This window comes from Phaenicophaeus curvirostris, chromosome 3 (assembly GCF_032191515.1).
Source record: "Phaenicophaeus curvirostris isolate KB17595 chromosome 3, BPBGC_Pcur_1.0, whole genome shotgun sequence".
In the NCBI taxonomy this organism is placed as follows: Eukaryota; Metazoa; Chordata; class Aves; order Cuculiformes; family Cuculidae; genus Phaenicophaeus; species Phaenicophaeus curvirostris.
Window position 1 is genome coordinate 45,696,565 of NC_091394.1, and position 17,998 is coordinate 45,714,562.

Consider the following 17,998-nt stretch of genomic DNA (forward strand, 5'->3'; position numbering starts at 1 on the left):
AATTCAGCCTGGTTAGACTTAGCTTGAGACTCCAGAACTGCTGGACCAGTTTCTTTCCCACTGCTCACCCTCAACTTAGTTTCTCAAACTGTTTAATCACAAAGACCATCAAGCAGTATCCAGTGGACTTGTGCTTTAATCAACAACCAGCAATACATTAAGTACCATGGGTGTCATGGTATTTTCCTATGGAATATCAACTGCAGACCCTGTAACACAGTACAATGTCCATTAAGAAGAATATTTACAAATAACAATGAGAAAGAAAAACATCATGCAGACTTTATCTTCTGTGTCAGACTCCTATGTAATCTAAATTAACACAGCAACACTGACATTTACACAGGCTGATGATCTGTCCTGCTAGGTTAGAAATGTTCCAAAACTCTAAGACTCCTCGTAACCCAGGCGCACAGAGAAATTAAATAGGTGTTGTCCTTACAAAACTCAGGCTTTGTGCCAGTTGACTCACTAGCATTGTTTGAAAGATTAAAATAACACATAATCACACCAGCTCTCTAAATCCGACCAGGGCTCAGAGGATAAATGCCTTACCTCATTATGTTTAAATGTTCTATCTCAATCTGGTCTAAAACAGAGCAGAGGCTATGAGCTGCCAATCTGCTGTACTGTTAAGAGAACAGAAATACTGCTACAGACCAGGATGTGGGCTCCAGCAAAGAGACATGGTTAGCATTTGGCTTCCCTTTAGTGTACCATGCTCCTCAGCAAACTTGCTTCCAAGGATCATCAGTTCACCCAGTATGACTATGCATTAGCTCCAATTGAAATGATTCCTTTTCTCAGAGAGTGTTTCAGCGCCTGAAGTGCAATGTTATTTATACATTATAGACCACATTCCTGCTGCCTAGCTCATGCTGGTGTCACCACTGAAGAGCACCAACCAAAACGGCGGCTTGTCTATCTGAAGTAGCCTCTCAGACACTAATCAAGCACACCTCATTTGACTCTCAAATAGGTGGAAGTCTCACTTTGTGTAAAGGAAAGTCACAGCATAGCTCGAGTCAAAGATTGTTTTGTTCCAGTAGCAGGAGAGGCCCCAAGGAGCCAGTTTAAAATGGCACAGAAGACCTATCCACGAGAAGCCTCGGACAAAAGCCCTGTCCCCAGCATCAGTCAGCTACCTCTCTATTGTTTCTAAATTACCAACACATTTGAGACATATAACAAAGAGAGGTAGAGCAAGCATTTCATGTAAGAATTAGACTAAAATGCCCGTGTATCAAATTTCCCATCTAACCCAGCAAAACTTCTCTGCATGGCTTTCCTGACTATTGCTTACCTCCTTTAACTTGTCCAGCTCATTTTGCAGCGTCTGCTTGGAAACTTCCACCTCAATGATTTGCTGCCGAAGGACTTCATTTTCATCTTCTGCTTTAACACGTTTCTCCTCCACGCTTTCCAGCTCATGGTGCAGTCTGACAGAAACATCTTTGGCTACCTAGTCAGAAGAGCACAAATGCATGAGGAGGATCCATGAGGAGCAACAGCTACAGTATATCTCCTACAGCAGGAAGCATATTACAGTCCCAGACAGCCAAGATATTTTTTTATTCAATTATGAGACTGTTGAAAGACTTGAAGCCTTCCAAGTACCAAAATGAATATTCATTTCTAATAAAGAAAGCCAAGATGAAAATATATTCAATTACCCATCTCCATCTCCCTCTCCAAATTATGCTAAGGCAACACCATGAACAGCAGGAGAAAACTAGCAGATACCATAACTGCACATCAAAGTCCCAGCATATCATGTCAATAAAAAAAGACGAGGAATTTTGCCGTGAAGTTGACAGGTCATTGATCAAAGCTACACAGCCATGCAGCAATCTCATCCACCTAAATTTGCTGCTCTAGCAGCTATCACAACTAGGCAAGAGTGATATGAAAACACAGAAATATATGCTAGCTTAGGTTTTCTGAGTCCAGCCTGACAGGAACAAATACTTACTCCAAAAACATATGAAAAGGTGATTCATCACAAAATGATGAATCACTGAATTACGAGTCAGCAAAAAGAAAGCAAACAAACTAAAAAAACTTCAATATCTCTTTCACTTGAATCTATATACAAGATTTTTACTGAATACACTATCATTTTTATTAAGATAACCTTACCATTTACTTCCTATTATAAAAGGGGAAATTAGGTCTGACATTTTAAAACATTTGATGATTTGATATGTCACTCATTTCGACTGCTGGAAACCAATCAATCTAATTTGAGAAGGTTTTACTTTTTGCATTTTTAAGTATAAAACAATTAACAATTCTAGTGGTAAGCAGTTTCTCTCTAGAGAAGATATTTTCAAACCAACTACGAGATAGCACTATTAAGAAAAACAAGTAAAGCTATACAAGCCTCACACCTATAGAAAGCTGAGCCTTGATGGAAACATTTCTGAAAAATATAAAAACTGTTCAAGTACGAACATAATTTTTATAGGAATTTGTGTTTTTTATAGGAACAGCATTTTGATTTTTTATCTGCCTTGCTAAAACATTCTAACAGCCTGTTCTTGTGATGAGTAACTCATTTGGCACTAAGAAATGCAACTTTGACTAGTTTTTTCAGTTATTTGGCATAAGCAAGAAGTAAAACTTAAAGAAATGGCATTAATTGGGAAAAGCATATCAGGTTTCGTTTATACAGTTTTGCAAACTTTCTGTAAAACCAGTAAAACAAAATCCTTTAGATCTTTCAAATGCGTAAATGCAACTTGACTACATTTCTTTCATATTTAATTCGACTTTTATTATTCACCAATACATCTTTTTATGATAAGCCAAATGTTTGCTCTCTACCACAAAGGAAGGAAACTGGTCCTGATGTTTGGAGAACTACCGCCTATTTCATGTGTCACCCTCCGTTCCATTGCAAGGAGCCACATCATCTGCTCTCTTTCACTGTGAATATGACCCTCTCACCCACCTTTAAATCTTGTTCCAGGCTCCTAATGAGCTCTCCATCCACATGGCCTGTTTGTGCAACTTTCAAGCTTTTCTGTTCTGCTTTCCTGAGACGATATTGCAGAATGCGGCAATTCTTGTTTGCCCGGTCCAGCTCTCGCCGGAGCTCCTGCAGCTGGTAAACATCTTCTTCTAAATAGCTGTCACGCATTTCTTCCATTTCAGCCCGAAGTTCATCCAGCTCATCCTGTGAGAAGTCAAAACAGTGCTTCATCATACCTCTAAATCTCACCCGTGGGAGCAAAATAGGAAACATGCTCACTAGGATACCATATTAACGAAGTGATACAGATTACAACATGCAGCTCCAGAAGTCATAGGAACAGAAGATTTATCCCAACATTGACTAATTGTGCTGAACTAAATTAATGGATATTTGTTATATTTCTTACAATTGCTTTAATAATTAAAAACAGACCAGATGCTTCTCTCTTCTGAAACTCCTAATGCTTTCCTTTTAGCATCCCTAATGAGATTAAAAAGTGCATAATACTTTGCCACTATCTGAACTGATTTTTTGCTTTACTTATGGCTACAGTAAAATTCCTTAACCAATTACCTCAAAATCACTGTGTGATATGCCTTTTTAACAACAAGCATTTCCTAAAAATTAAACTGTCCCTTGAAACTCATATATATCTTTATATCAAATATTGATCTGCTCCATATGAAAATACTGATCCATCTGAGCCTAGCACCATGCACATGCATAATGACAGATAAGTTGGATGTGGGAGAAAGTGGGTTTCAGTTGTGCGCACACACATGGAAATAAGAGGACCACAGGAAGAAAATAAAGCCTGTGCCCATGGCAATAACCTGGTCACTCTTTTCTGAGCACCATGAACTGTCCCAGTTCCACATTATACCATGAACAGCACATGCTCTCTAAAGTCAGATTTAGAGACTTAGAGATGAACAGGGTAAGCTCTATCATTTGCATTTGTTTAATCCATGCATGACTGAAGCTCCAGAGCTAAAACTCTTAGAAGGGTCTTCCAAGCTCAGGGATCCAAGCCATTAAACTACTGCATGAGAGGAAAACTACGACTCTACTAACTTTGAATGATGAAAAAAAGAAAGAAGGATATTTAAAATGAACTATTAATTTTTAAATTGCTTTCTTTAAAATTGTTTTGATATTATAAAGACCATATTTTCTGTGGATAACATAACTTACATAAGATTCAAGCAAAATTTGTACCAGGGATAGCTGCACTGTCACCTCAGTTCAGATCCGTAACTGACACTCGAAATACCAAGGATTGCTGGAGAGTGTTTCACATTTTAGCAGGTGTAGAAGACACTGCTATGGAGTTAGCTCACTTGACAAAGCCTCTTCCAGTCTAGACCATCCCTGTCCAGACCCTCCAGCACAGCAGGATGAAGGTGTCCACATATACTCGTACCAGTAGCCCTCTCAAACTTTGCCCCTTCCTGTGGCCTAACTGGATGGGCAGTCACATTCCTCCCCATACCCTTCCTATTCAAATGAAGCTTCAGTAATAAACGAGGGACATCTTGCCTCCAAGCACAGTCTTGACCAACAGAAGTCATGTCAAAGCTCTTTAGTCTCATTAGCATAGTTACAATAGAATTACAGTGTTACTCCTACCAAACTCCCATCCATGCGTAAAACCCTCAGTATTTAGACAGTGATGTTTTACCTTCAGTTAGCTGAGCCAGTATAAGTAAAATATCAGGTAAGCAGGAGGCTTCTTACTTCTAAAACATCCACTGTGGGCTCAGCAGTGAAGCTTTGCTCCAGCAGTACAGCCCTCCCAGGGCTCTACATAATTGTCCCTAGATCCTCAGAAAGGACAGACAGGTCTTCTCACAATTCCACTATATACTTTCTAAATATATTCCAATTTCTGCTATAGAGTCATCATGCTCCAAAATCTCCCTGGGAATATCTGCAGAAGTAGGATATTGGTGTGGACAGAGAAGCTCAAGGGTTACTGCCCAGTGAGGTGGATCACATTTGAGCAATACCTTGCCTGAAAAGGAACTGAGTAACCAGAGTAACAGAAGTTACCCTTGCAGCAATGACATCCTCAGAAGTTGAAAATACATTAATTAATGACAAAACAGCAGACTGTAAAGAAGCAAATGAGCTCTGCAGACCCAACCCAGCAGGACTCCTTCAAAACAATTGACAGCCTGGGCCCTTTTTACCCTCCTCAGGGGATAGCCAAATATTCTGGCCAGTTTACAGCTGACACAATGGTGAGATTTTGATAAATGATTAATATTTTTGAAAAGGAAAACATAGCAACATATGTTTGAACAAGTTAAGGAGGAGACCTTTTTGTTTTTAAGGTTTTACTGCAACACTTTTACAGTATACTTCACATTTATAGACACTTTCATAGAATCATAAAATAGTCTGGGTTGGAAGGGACCTTGAAGATCATCTAGTTCCAACCCACCTGCCATGGGCAGGGACAAGTCCCACTAGATCAGGCTGCCTTTCAAGAGGCAAAGCAAAAATTTACCCAGTAAAGATGAAGACGCAGAAGAAAATCTCAAGGCTTCAGAAATTGGTTAGCAAGCAGCAGTGGCTTTTGAACCTACGTAAAGGAGTACTCTTTTGTGTAACTAGTATATCAGCTAGCTATTTTGGCTAAGGGAATCACATCAAAAGTACAGCCTTTAGCTGTCAGAGCTAATACAGCCCTCTGGGATAAACAGGACCAGTGTTATTGCTTAGGGCTGTCTGCAGACTCAGAAGTTAAATCTACTTCAACAAGATTTAAGCTTGATTAACTTTTTACTATAATCTTCAGAATGTTATTGTTAATTAGATTAATAATTTGGTTGTAAATTAAGAATTTTGAAATACAAATCTATAATAAAGAAAAACATCTGTCATCACCAAATTAATGGGACCTGATGTTTATACTTCAGGAACTAAGCAATGGTTTTCATTTACTAAGTGGCCTGCAAAGAGCATTAATAATGTTATTGCTCATCTCAAACTTTCTTCTTATCTATATCAGGTCTTGGAACTAGTAAATCAGGTCAGTTTCTAAAAACAAATAATCCACAATATTTGACTTCAAAGTATTAACTAGAACTAAATTTGGAAAGTGAAACTTGCATAATTTAAAACAACCCAATCCATGAAACAATCATCCCACTGAAACTCAACATTCCCAAATCCTCTAGGTGGGCATGTGAGCTCACCCACCTTTAAGAGTCACTGACTGTCTGCCTGAGACTTGAATCCTATGTCTTTCCTTCCATGAAATAAGTTCTCCAAATTGCTGCAAGTGTTGGCATGAGCTATATTTCAGCAGATAGGCCTGCCTTTTACCTCCAGGAAAAATGAAGTTTTTTCCATCTCCCTTAACAGCACAACTCTGACTTTGAAGGCCTGTGATATATTTTTTCCTTACTCTGGCCTCTGATTTTGGTTATAAATACACAATTTGCTTTTCCCCAATGCAATTTTCTACATAAACTAAAATATAGGATACCATCAAGAAAGCTGCACTTAGAAACATCTGAGATTTCTTTTTTTAATGAATTGATCCTCTTTCCCACACTTAATGTTTTTCCTGCTTCCAAAACCTCTGTATAGAAATCAGACTGTGTTTGGACCTCTTGTACTTAGGAATACAATTATCCTTTGGACAAGTTTTAAAACATAGCAACATACACGCAAACACAGTAAGGGCACAAACAATTTTGACCATATAATGAACAGAAACCTCCCTGTATGGGCTGCACACAGCTCCAGCCCACTTTCTGCCATATTACTGCAGTTTTTGGGGCCTGGATCTACATAGTCTGTCCAGGCCCAGGTAGGAAAAAATCCAAATGGGACAGATTAAATCTTTGAGTAGCTATATGAAGCCCTTTTATTTTTAAACGCATTAAAAATGCATACAGGAGGGTGTCACCTCTGAAATATCAAAATATATGATAACCAGATTGGTTCAGATTTTGTATAACAGCACACAACTATGGATGTAGGGATAAGCTTTTACTAGTTACAGTAAAGACAATCTTGCTTTTGATACAGGCCACAAAACCAGTGGCAAGGGTGTAGATGCTTCCAGCTCATAACAGCTTATTTTCCTTGGAAAATACTTGTGATTCTGCAATAGATGCTGAACCTTTGTGTTAGCATCTCCTAAGTCACAGCTGTTGTGATTACACCTACAAAACCAGGACAGCTTAAACCTCTTTTAAAGTGATGTGTGCATAGACAATACAAGCAGCTAAGTTAAAGACCCAGGGAAGAGGAAATTGCAATTGAAGCTATGATGGTCTTACTTACCTGACTGGCAATCGTACCACTTTGGAGGTAAACATGTCAATCATTAGTGAAATCAAAAGGTAAATGCAGCAAAGCCAGAACCTTAAAAATCCCAAATTCAGTAGTTTGCAAAAAAAAAAAAAAAAAAAAAAAATCCTTTGGCTGCAAGGCAGCTGGAAGTACTAGATAAACTCAGTCCCTACTTCATTAAAATATATTGTTCTTACTACTTTTATTATTGTGAGTAAGAATTAAGGCTCTTTCTCTCAAGAGGTGTTGAGTTTCATATCATGGACTTGAATATTGTAAAGCTGAAGAAAGAGATCAGAATAGGCATTTAAAGAGTAATTTTAAAAAAAAAACAAGTAAGAAAGCAGCCATCCCTCTTTGTGCATCTATAAACTGGAGAGCCTACTCCCTTCCTTGAACAGGGAAAACCTGCTCCAGTATCCCAAAGCAGCAATTCAAACTGGCAGGTCACGTGCTGCCATAAGAAGCTTCACTTTGCTGGATGTTCCTGCAGGGGGTAAGAGCTGCTTCTTGATCCCTTTTAATTTAATGGCAATTATTTTACTACCTTCAGTAAAAACAGCACTAGGCAGAGAGTCTTGAAAGAAAGAATGTTGCTTAGGAAAAAGCTAAACTGCTTTTCTTTCCAGATGTCACCCTGGTCATCAGAAAGAACAAATCGAAACGCGGTAAAGAAAATAACTTTACAACTGGCAACTCTTTCCAGTTTTGAAGTGGAAATTCAGGTTGTTCCTGCTCCTGAGTATAACCATTTCTGGTTTCAGTTACTTGGCCCATATGACTTCCTAAAGGCCGGCAATTTGAGGTCTAAAAAGGTTCATTCATCTGTAATTCACAGGGCTGTACAAATGCAGGGACACACTTGAATTGCTCTGCTTGCAGGATTCCCCTAGATTCCAGTGCAAAACGCAAGTGAATTAGGATTCACCATATACCTGCCAGTCTAGCAAGCCAAAGTGAATTGGCTGAAAGGGGAAAGCCTGCATGCCATTTACATCACTATGCAGCCCAAATACATTCTCATGGTTTCACTTCACATCCGTTCTGTGCAAACTGGAAGGCTTGCCTGTCAAAAGAGAAGCCATTATCTCATTAATACCTTTACTGATGTCATGCTTGTTTATTATTGATTTAATTTATAATGAAGTATAATTAAGGGTAAATTATAGGAATTTGCCTTGTTTAAAGTTCTTGGAAAAAAATAAAAAAAAAGAAGAAGAGTCATGCCATGCAGCTACTACATTAAGTAACCCATACTCAAATGGGTCAGTTCCACTGAAGTGACCAGGAATACTTGCACAACTGATGGGCTGTGTCTACCCGACCAGTCTGGTTGAGATCCACAATGAGGTTCAAAAGTGAATTTTCCAATTATCCCCAACAACTGTGCGCTCAGTCAGCCCACAGAGGATGCAAGAACTGGATTCCTTCTGAAACAAAATAAACAGAGTCCTATGCTCCAAGGGTGCACCAAATGTGCTCCATTACTCTCAAGTCCTCTGGACAACTCCAAAACACATGTATGATGTGTATGTTACATTCAAGGAAGCAAACTAAACACAGTTCAAAGACCCATAAACTGCATATAAAGACAGAGGCAGGGGTATCAGCACCAGCTGAGTCTAGGTCAGCCCCACTGATCTACACTCACTGAGTTGATAATTACTGGTCAATATAGGAAAAGCTCTTAACTCAGAATGTGAATAGAGACTAAAGACTGGAACCCAACCACAAGTAAAAAAAAAAAAATTTTGGAAATTACTATTAGGGAGACTATTACATGCAGAAAATAGCATAAAAGATGTGTATATACCGAATTCATTACTATGTATTTACACTTATGTACATTAGCAAACAGAAAGCCTTGAGGCTCCACTGAATTAGAACACATCAGTGTCCAGAAGTTACATATTAACTGGGAAACAACTGAAAACTAAGAAGACAAAAATGTACAAAGCCAATAATCTCTACAGTGTTTAAGAAAATGCAAATGAAGGATTAAATGCAATTGTCTATTTATTTACTAATTTAGCCAAAAGTTATATCTATAGATTATGCCAGTACTATTTTCTAAATAGGTTCTTTAATATATATTAAATCAAATGAGGGGAAAGTGAGGAAGGGAGAAGGGATGGAAATTACAGTGAGTAGCTGCTATTGTGCTGGTGATCTGGGAGTTTTAGAAAGTCCTTGATAAATCTAAGATTAATGAAGTGCAATTTTACGTAATCTGTTTTCATATTTTAAATATCTCAAACTGCCTGTATGTAGGAGATACTGCTGCTGCCAAGGAATAAACACATCCCCCGTATCACTTGACAGCAGTACTGCAGTAGGGATAAATATGCCTTAAAAGGGTTGGGAAGAAAACAACAGCCATTATTTTTGCCTCTCGTAAAATACATTAATGAACCTGAAGTCCCTGGGCTCCTGATATTATTGCTTAGCTCCCAAACCAAACTGCTTTACAAGTCATGCGCTGATCTGATGTTGTTTGAAGCTTGCATGCAAAACAAGACAAGAACTGAAAACTTGTAAGACTCTGAGCACCTGTAGACTTCAGAGCTGGCTTAAGTTTGTAGTATCTGAGGGACTGAGTAGCATCCAGGAGCTTTCCTGTTTCTTTCAAGCATTAGTCCCAGTGTTGTCTCAATACACTTCCTCAACTGGGGTGGTTGAAACTCTCTGAGCAGTCACCTGGCTGGTGCAACATTGCTATCAACTATTGAGGGTCACATCATGAAGCTAATGCCCTGCAGGCAGTGCAAGAGTTCAGAGAGACACAGCTGGGGCTAACAAGGCACATGACCTCACTATTCTTCCCCAAAGACACAATTCCCTCAGAAGCAGCTGACCAGCCCTCTGACAGAGCCCCTGCACAGGGGTTTTGTGCCCAGGGAAGGGTTATTATCATCCCTGTTGTCTCTGGGACCAGCAGTCCCCAGTTGGGAAAAGCAGCATGTCAAGCAGAGATAGGGATAAGCTTTGTTTTTCTAACCCCAGTAACCCTTACTAAATGTAAGAAAATAAGTGCCAATCACTTTGCATAATTTTTGTTCTGCATTTTTTTTTAATCTGACATACAGAACTCCAAGCTGGTGAATAAAAGAAATGGCAGTATTACTCCTCCTCAGTTCATCTCAAGCAGAGGGACTCAAAGACCTACAGGTTTCAAGGGAGCCAAGAAATACAATGTAACCTCATATCATATACATTGTGATTTTGAAGAAAAATTATCATCCTTTAAATGTATCAGAGTGGAATAAGAGGCTGGAGCATCCCCTTATCCAATTTATATTTAGTACACGGCAAAGATAAAATACAGAAAGAACAGACAAAGCAAGATAAAACAAGATAGATTATCTAAGATAATTATCCAAGATGGTTTAGAATATACTTTTGTGCTATTCGGCACCATAGCGGCATTTTTGGCATGTTGAGCTTGTACCAACACACGCACAAAGAGAAGGCCTGGTAAAGCAAAGCAAGCACCAGTTTTCTTTTGAGGGCTGTACAAAGTGCTGTGCTCTGTGTAAGAGGCTGCTTTCATATTACATAAAGAGGAAAGGGACATGCATCACAACTAAAATACCACTGCTGTTTCTGCTAGCACTTTTATTTAGTTGAAACAGTCTGGATTAAACATTGGCCAAGATAAAGCAAGCACATTTTCAATTACTAAATTTTGGGCCCTTTTCCTTAGGATCGCACACCCTTTAGAGGGCTCAACACAACAAAGAGCTTCTTTCAAAGTTTCCTAAGGACATGCATAGTGCATGATGCTTCTCATTGTGCCTGACCCTTTCAAGCAATCCTGAGAAACAGCTACTAAGGTGGGTAGTATTCTGCTAATACTAACAGGACTGTCTAGCAATAACTAAAACTTTATCTTCCACTAGCACTTACCAGTGGCCTCCTGGCTCCACAGAGTCAGGCACCACGACATAATTTCTCTTACATGTCAACAAATTGATGAAGCTTTTTAAATGCTGCTGTAGTATTACATTCTTCCCCTAGAGGTAGCTGAAAGAAGGTTACACAAGAAATATACGAAACTGAAATAAATTATTTCACAGAGGCAGTAAAGGAGAGACTTCCCAATGTAAACCCTTCTCAGCCACTTCAGATGCAGGCTTAATTTTACAAATAGCTAGCCACTGCTGGAGCCAAAGTCTCATTTAGGGTAAAATCATAGTCCCTGAAAATCTATAAGGTGGTAACTTTACACTGGGTTGTGATCCAGCTCACACTATACAAAGTCTGAGACATTTGCAGCACCAGTATTTTGCTCTGTGAAGGTTTCCATGGAGCATTCCAGGGAGACATTCTAGTACTTCTTGAGCAGAAATAAAAACAAATGATTGTATTTGTTTGGGTTTTCTTTCCTGGTAGCCCTTTAATCTCCAGTAATCTTTAGCACTAATTATCTCTCTCTCTATATATATGTATATATATACACACATATAAACACACTATGTCTGGTAAACTACATCTCAGATACATGAAAGATACTTGAAAGACCTTCCTATGTGAAAGATAAATTTCCTTGCAACAGGCTTTAAAATCACGTGCACTTACTGTTGCACTCCAGCTGCAGGAAGGGATAAGGAAGAGTGAAAACTACAAAATCCAGCATATGGCCACACTCAGGAAATTAACAGTTTCTTCTGGGATTTATCTAATAATTTGTCTATTTACAGCAGACAGCTTCCCCATTATCCCTTAGCCAGTCCAGTTAAAGGAGGAACACAGCTCATTCCACTACTGATCAAGAAAACTGCACTATAAGAAACCCTAGGACTAAACTCCCAAGTAAACAAGTCCCTGTCCCGGTTTTGGCTGGGATAGAGTTATTCACTAAAACTGTGCAAATCCTGTAATTCAAAGAGATGCTCCTGGGCTTTTGGCCTCCATTACTTTTGATGGCAATGCCAGTTTCCCTACTCCTAAAAGCAATTCCTATTACGAAGTATGATTTCACTACACGTCCTCTTGTCTCTGGGCTGTCAAGTATAACAGAAACTTCTGATAAAGGTTATCTATGCTGCTCATCATTTTACAGGCTATTACATTTCCCTAACACACTCCAGAGTTTTCCATCCAATGACTGCTATAAAAGCTTTGCTATGCAACAGTAATTTTTATTATTCTAGTTCTGTATTATCATTTTCTAGATGACCAGCAGTGCCCACAGTACTTTAGGTACACCCAGCATAGCGTAACAGCTACAGATCTATAAAACATTACAATATTATTTTTGTTATTCAGTCAATAGCGGCGATTCAACTGAATTCAACTGAATTTGCTATTCAGTTCCCATTGAAGTCCAACATAATTTTTGCCTGCAGTTTCACACTGAGCAGAGATTTTCATTCCTTCTTCTCTTCTAATGCTCCTCAGTTATCATGACACATTTAAGATTCAGGAAAGTGCAAACTCAGTCCTCCTCCTCTTCAAGTGCTTCAGATTTTCAATACTGAGATTTATTTTCCATCCTCTTCCTTCATTTTTCACTCAGTAAGTCTACGATTAAGTTCTGTCTGGTCTTTATTGGACCTGATTTAAGATAAAAAACCCGAATGTATTCTGAAATTTTGCTGTATCATTGCTCATTTCTTTCTCCAGTTCATTAAGCAGTACCAGACCCAGCAAAGAACCTTGCAGCACCCCTGCTGTTAACCTTTTGCTATGCTGATCATCATTTCTCTCCCTCAGCCAAAACCCTTTAACAAGCCCGGCCTGTATCTTCACCATCCTTCTCTATCCCAGGGTTATACCTAACTCCAGCCCTTATCCGAGCAAGACTCCTGCGGATTTTCATGGTCATTTCGCCTGATAGGTTGTTTGTGAAATCAGGGAACAAAGATTGTTCTCAGCAGCAGCAGAGTCAAATGGTACAGTAGCTGCTGTTACACGATTATCTCAGTTTATCTTATTTATAGATCTTTACAGACGCAGGCTCTTTGCTGTGCCAGAAGATCAGATTGTGAGTTCAAGTCCAACTAAAGGTTCCCGCAGGTCAACCCAGCTCAGAGCACGCCGGATTTATCTTTCCTGTTCCCGCAAGGATGAAACCACGTGGATGTAGTTCTCTACCCCCGCACGGATGCGGTGACGCTTTTTATTACCGCTCCTCTTATTCTATTAGCGCTTCACTGAAGTAACACAATAAACACACAGCGTCACGCCGTCATCCTTTCCACATCAAACGAGGGAACCGGTTTCTCGCTCCTTCTCTAAAGGGCGATCTTGAGGAAGCCCGTTCTTGGAAAGCAAGGTCTCGCTAGCCGCCGGGGCGCTCGCAGCGTTTCCCCACGCCCCCCAAACCCAGCGCTGCCGCAGGACACGTTCGCGCTGGACTCGAGGCTCCCAGCTCGGGCTCTAAGAGTCGCGACCTCTCGTTAAAGCCTGGGGGGAGCGCCGAGCCCGGTCCCCCCGCCCCCTATTTCTCTCCCCGGCCCCCGGGGCAGGGCTGCGCGGGGCCGCTCACCTTCAGGTACTCGTTCTCGGAGCGCAGCTCCTCCAGCTCCCGCCGCAGCTCCTCCGGCTCCCCGCGGGGCTGCGGGGCCGCGGGCGCCTCCCGCTCGCTGGAGCCGGACTCGGCGTCGCTGCCGGCGGCCGGGGCGGCGCGCCGCTCGTCGGAGAGCGGCTCGGAGGGGCAGTCGGAGAGGTCGGAGCTGCTGTCCGTGTGCCCGACGCGGGCCAGCGCCGCCGCCGCCGCCGCATGGCCGCCGCCCGCCGCGCCGCCCCGCTTCGCCTTCCCGCGGGCCCTGCCGGCCGGCGCGGCCCCCTCGCCGCCGGGATGCCGCCCCGCGCCCCGCCCGGCGCCGCCCGGCTCCGCACCGCGCGGGGCTCGCTTGGCGCAGGGGGCGGCCCTGGCCCCCGCCCGCCCGGCGGCGGCGACGGCGGCTGCCGCTCTGCCCCCCGGCGCGGCGGGGCGGCGGGAGAGCCGGCCGGGAGCCGCCGGGAGCCCCGCGGGCGCGGGGTGGGCGCCGGGGGGAGCCCGGCCGGGGAGGCAGGGGGACTTGGGGGGCGCGGGGGGCGGCTTGGCGGCGCGGAGGTCCTTGAGGAACGGCCTGGCGGGCGAGGGGGCGCGGTGCAGCTTCTTCTTCTCGGCGTGCGGGAGGTGGTGGTGGTGGCCGGGCGGAGGCGGCGGGCGCAGCGCTTCGCCGGGACCCGCGCCGTTCAGCGCCTCCATGGCGCGGCGGCGGGACGGGCAGCCTCCTCCAGCCCCGCCGAGCGCTCTCTCATCACTTCTGCTTCTGCCGGGGCGCAGCCCTCGCACTTTTCTTTCTCGATCCCCCTCCCCTTCTCTTCCTGCTCTCCCGCCCCACAACCTCCTCGCCGCTCTCTCCCGAGCACCGGTAAAACAAGCCCGAATCCCTCAGTGCCAAACGTCTCCTTCTCGTCTCCTTCTTCTTCCTCCTCCCTCTCCCCTCTCTGCCTGGCTCAGCTCGATGCGGCTCAAGTTGTGATGCAGCCCGAAAATAAACCTCCTTCTTCCCTTCAATCCGAGGCTCGTTTCCCTGCTGCTGCTGCCGCCGCCGAGCCCCCGGTTCCCGGCTCCCCGCTGCCCCCAGCCCCGGCTCCGACCGCCGCCTCCGCCCGGCTCCTGAAATAGCCGCGGCGCTGCCCGCAGGATCCGCCCCCTCTGTCAGCCAGCCAGGATGCTCTCCCTGCAAACTACTTTCCTCGAGCTCCCCGCACGCTTTATTATAAGGGCGCCTCTGCCAGCCCCTTCCTATCAGAAAGCCTCATTTTTAATTTCCCAGCCGCGAGCTGCGTAGCGTTGCCCGTGTGCTCTGGTTTTTTTTTTTTATTATTATTATTATTTTCCGAGCTCAGACCTCATGGAAACGTGCTCCCCGGAGACTGGCAGCAACAAAACGGCAGCCACCGCATTATCTCCGTGCTCAAGGCAGACGCGGCTCTCCCAGAGGCAGCGCTCGGTACCCGAGGGAACCGGCGAGTACTTGGCCGTGGCTAAACTGCGAGCGGCACAGACTCATCCTTTTGGAGCACGGCGATAGGAAATTACAGTCCTTGCTTTTGCAAAGCACCCGGCGAGCAAATGAAAGGGAGGAGAGGCTCGAGCGTGGGAAAGAGGCGCAGTCTAATGGGTAGGAGCAGGGCGGCAGCAGCCGGGATGGTTCCGACTCCTTCGCACGGGCAAGCGGGATCTTGGACTGGCCGCGGTGGTTCCCTTATCTGTCAAACGAAGGGGTAATTGCGTGCTCAGCTCATAAAGTCCTTGGGATGTTCACGCCAATGGGTGAGGGGCAGATTTAGACTAGACAGAAGGAGGAATTTCTTCACACTGAGAGTGGTGAGGCGCTGGCACAGGTTGCCCAGGCAAGCTGTGGCTGCCCCATCCCTGGGGGTGTTCAGGGAAAGGTTGGATGGGGCTTCGGGCAGCCTGGTCTGGTGGGAGGTGTCCCTGCCCATGGCATGGGGTTGGAACTAGATGATCTCCCAACCCGAAACTCTTCTATGATTCTATGATCCACGTCTGAAAGGCATCTCGCCCCGGGGAAGGGCAATCGCGGGGGCTGGGGGCGTAGGGGCCAGCAGCCGGGGTTTGTTCTGGGTGCCCTGCTCTACTCATCTGGGCGCCGGGTATTAATTACCCCGAAAGGCAAATCCCCGTCCCGTCCCGGGACTGCTGGATCCCGAGGGCACCGAGCACCGTGACTGCAGTAGCCGGGGTGGCCTCTGGCTCCAGCTGCCCTGCTCTGGGGGCGGTGCCAGGACACTCTGCCTGGGGAAGAGCTGGGACCCGGCTGGCATCCCGAGCCTCCTTGTCCCGGTAAACGAGGGGAAAACTGATTTATCCTGCTGAATAGCAACGCCGATGCTGTGCTGCAGGAATACGCAACAGGTTGCGCTCGCTTTACAAAGGCTGCCTAGGTGGGGGGAAAAAAAAGTGCTCAAATTAGAGCTGCATTTACAGGTTTCCAGGAACTCTGAGCAGCTCCTCAGCACCGGCGTGGGCAGCGGCAGCCGGGAGAGCGCGGTGAGGGGCGGGCAGCGGGGGGGGGGCGGTGCGGTCCTTCCCGCCAGGGGGCAGGAGGTGAAAGCCTCGCTCCAGGGCACCCACCAGGCGATTTGTTGCTGTTCTTGGGTGGGTTGGTTTGGTTTTTTATTCCCCTCTGGACAAATTCAGCTTCTGTTACTGTTCTGCTCCCAGTTCCCCCTCCCTGCAGGCGTCGCCGCTGGGCGACTTGGTTCCCGCATCCAGATGTGACCTGATCTGCCTTTTAAGTGATAAAAATGACACTTGCTGCAGCCGGTCTGTGCATCTAGTAGAGCTACCTGGAAGATTTTGTTGGGCCAAGTCTTTTTAAAATTATGCAAAATACAAAACGGGAAATACAAATAAACAAAATAGGAAATGAAAGCACAGCAAACCTGCCTGCCGGTGGAAGTCACCTCATTCTCCCTCCATATATAACATTAATGATTTACTTGATTGGGTAAGATAACCTGTCTATAGAAGTAATATGAAGTGGCTCAGCTAGACTTGGATCCGGAAGGATAACCTGTGAAATATAAACTATTAGGTTTTAGTAACACAGCATTTGTGTCAGGCCATCATGCCTTATCAGTGTTTCCTGCCAAGCTGTTGTGCCAAGCTTAGTTGGGGTTTCTTTTGGCAATACGCTGCTGGTCAGTTCAAGCAATCCTCCTTTTCAAAACAGCTAGAGTGAAAGAGATGGCAGTTGCTATATTTTGTCACAAGAAATAGTAATTATTATGGAAATACTAAATATTACAGATATTGCCCTAGATTAGAGATATCAGAAAGGTTGTTTTGCTTTACTGTATTGCCAGTCTTGCTTGGTCTTGGTTTTAACTTTCAATAATAGGTGGGAATTCCAGCTTCAGCTATTAGATTTGCAGTGTGTTCTATTCCTGTGACGAAAAGGGAACTGCTCTGTTCTAATTTATGAGTGCCCTGTTTTGACTTTGCCCCATGAACAGAACAGTTCAATTCAAAAGGAAAATGAAAGGAAAAAGTATGGCTCAAGATAAGCCACTTTTCTACAAACAATAGCTGAGAGACAGTGCCAGGCTTCTTTGCACTGGAAGGGGAAAGACTTAGGGAAGTGAAAAAGGAGCACATTAACAAATGGGTGGGAATTGTCTGGGAGGATTAATCTGAGACACTTGAGTGCCTGACAGAGTCCAGTTTCCTGTGGCTATCTTGAAAATTTTACGTTGCAAATACATTAATAAATATATTTTTTGCTATTTTATGTTTTTTTTCCACTAAATGCTTTGTTTCAATGGCTAAATGCTTTGTTTTTAAGCTATCTTTTTATATCCCTGCCTATCAATGACAACAAGCTCCTAAAAGCAAAGAGAACCAAAACTCACCCTGATTTCCCATGATAAACAGAATCTCAGAGTGGTTAAAGGCCCCTGATGTGGCAGGGTGACCTCATATCAGAAAGGGGACTGGAGAGCAGGTACATCTGTAAATGTGTATCTTTGTATTCTGTGCATCTTCCTCTCACCGGAACTCACAGCAAGGTTCATTATCCCTTGTGTTCAGAGGCAGCACTGGTTCAACTAGGCATCTGAATAAAGTGATTTACTTACACTGATGCTCAAGCAAAATAGCTGTGGAACTGAAAACATGCAGCAGCAAAACACATTAAACTGAGACAAATGCTCAGCCACACTAAGATCCCTTTACATTTTGTTGGC

The 17,998-nt window shown here is 43.8% G+C and overlaps 1 protein-coding gene across 10 annotated transcripts in view; it reads right to left on the bottom strand.

Moving 5' to 3' along the window:
- MTCL1 (microtubule crosslinking factor 1) overlaps window positions 1-14,601 on the bottom strand; it is a 109,935-nt gene extending 95,334 nt beyond the window's left edge. For 4 of the 10 annotated variants that reach the window (XM_069853852.1, XM_069853850.1, XM_069853847.1 and 1 more), the window contains exons 1-3: window positions 13,779-14,600; window positions 2,954-3,178; window positions 1,304-1,462 (exon numbers count right to left, since the gene is read on the bottom strand). In XM_069853852.1, the coding sequence (XP_069709953.1) occupies window positions 1,304-1,462; window positions 2,954-3,178; window positions 13,779-14,486 (1,092 nt within the window). In that variant the 5' untranslated portion in view covers window positions 14,487-14,600. Of the gene's footprint in view, window positions 1-1,303; window positions 1,463-2,953; window positions 3,179-13,778 lie in introns of all 10 variants that reach the window. The other 6 variants (XM_069853854.1, XM_069853853.1, XM_069853856.1 and 3 more) reach the window with 3 other exon arrangements.
- Window positions 14,602-17,998: the final 3,397 nt, after the last annotated feature.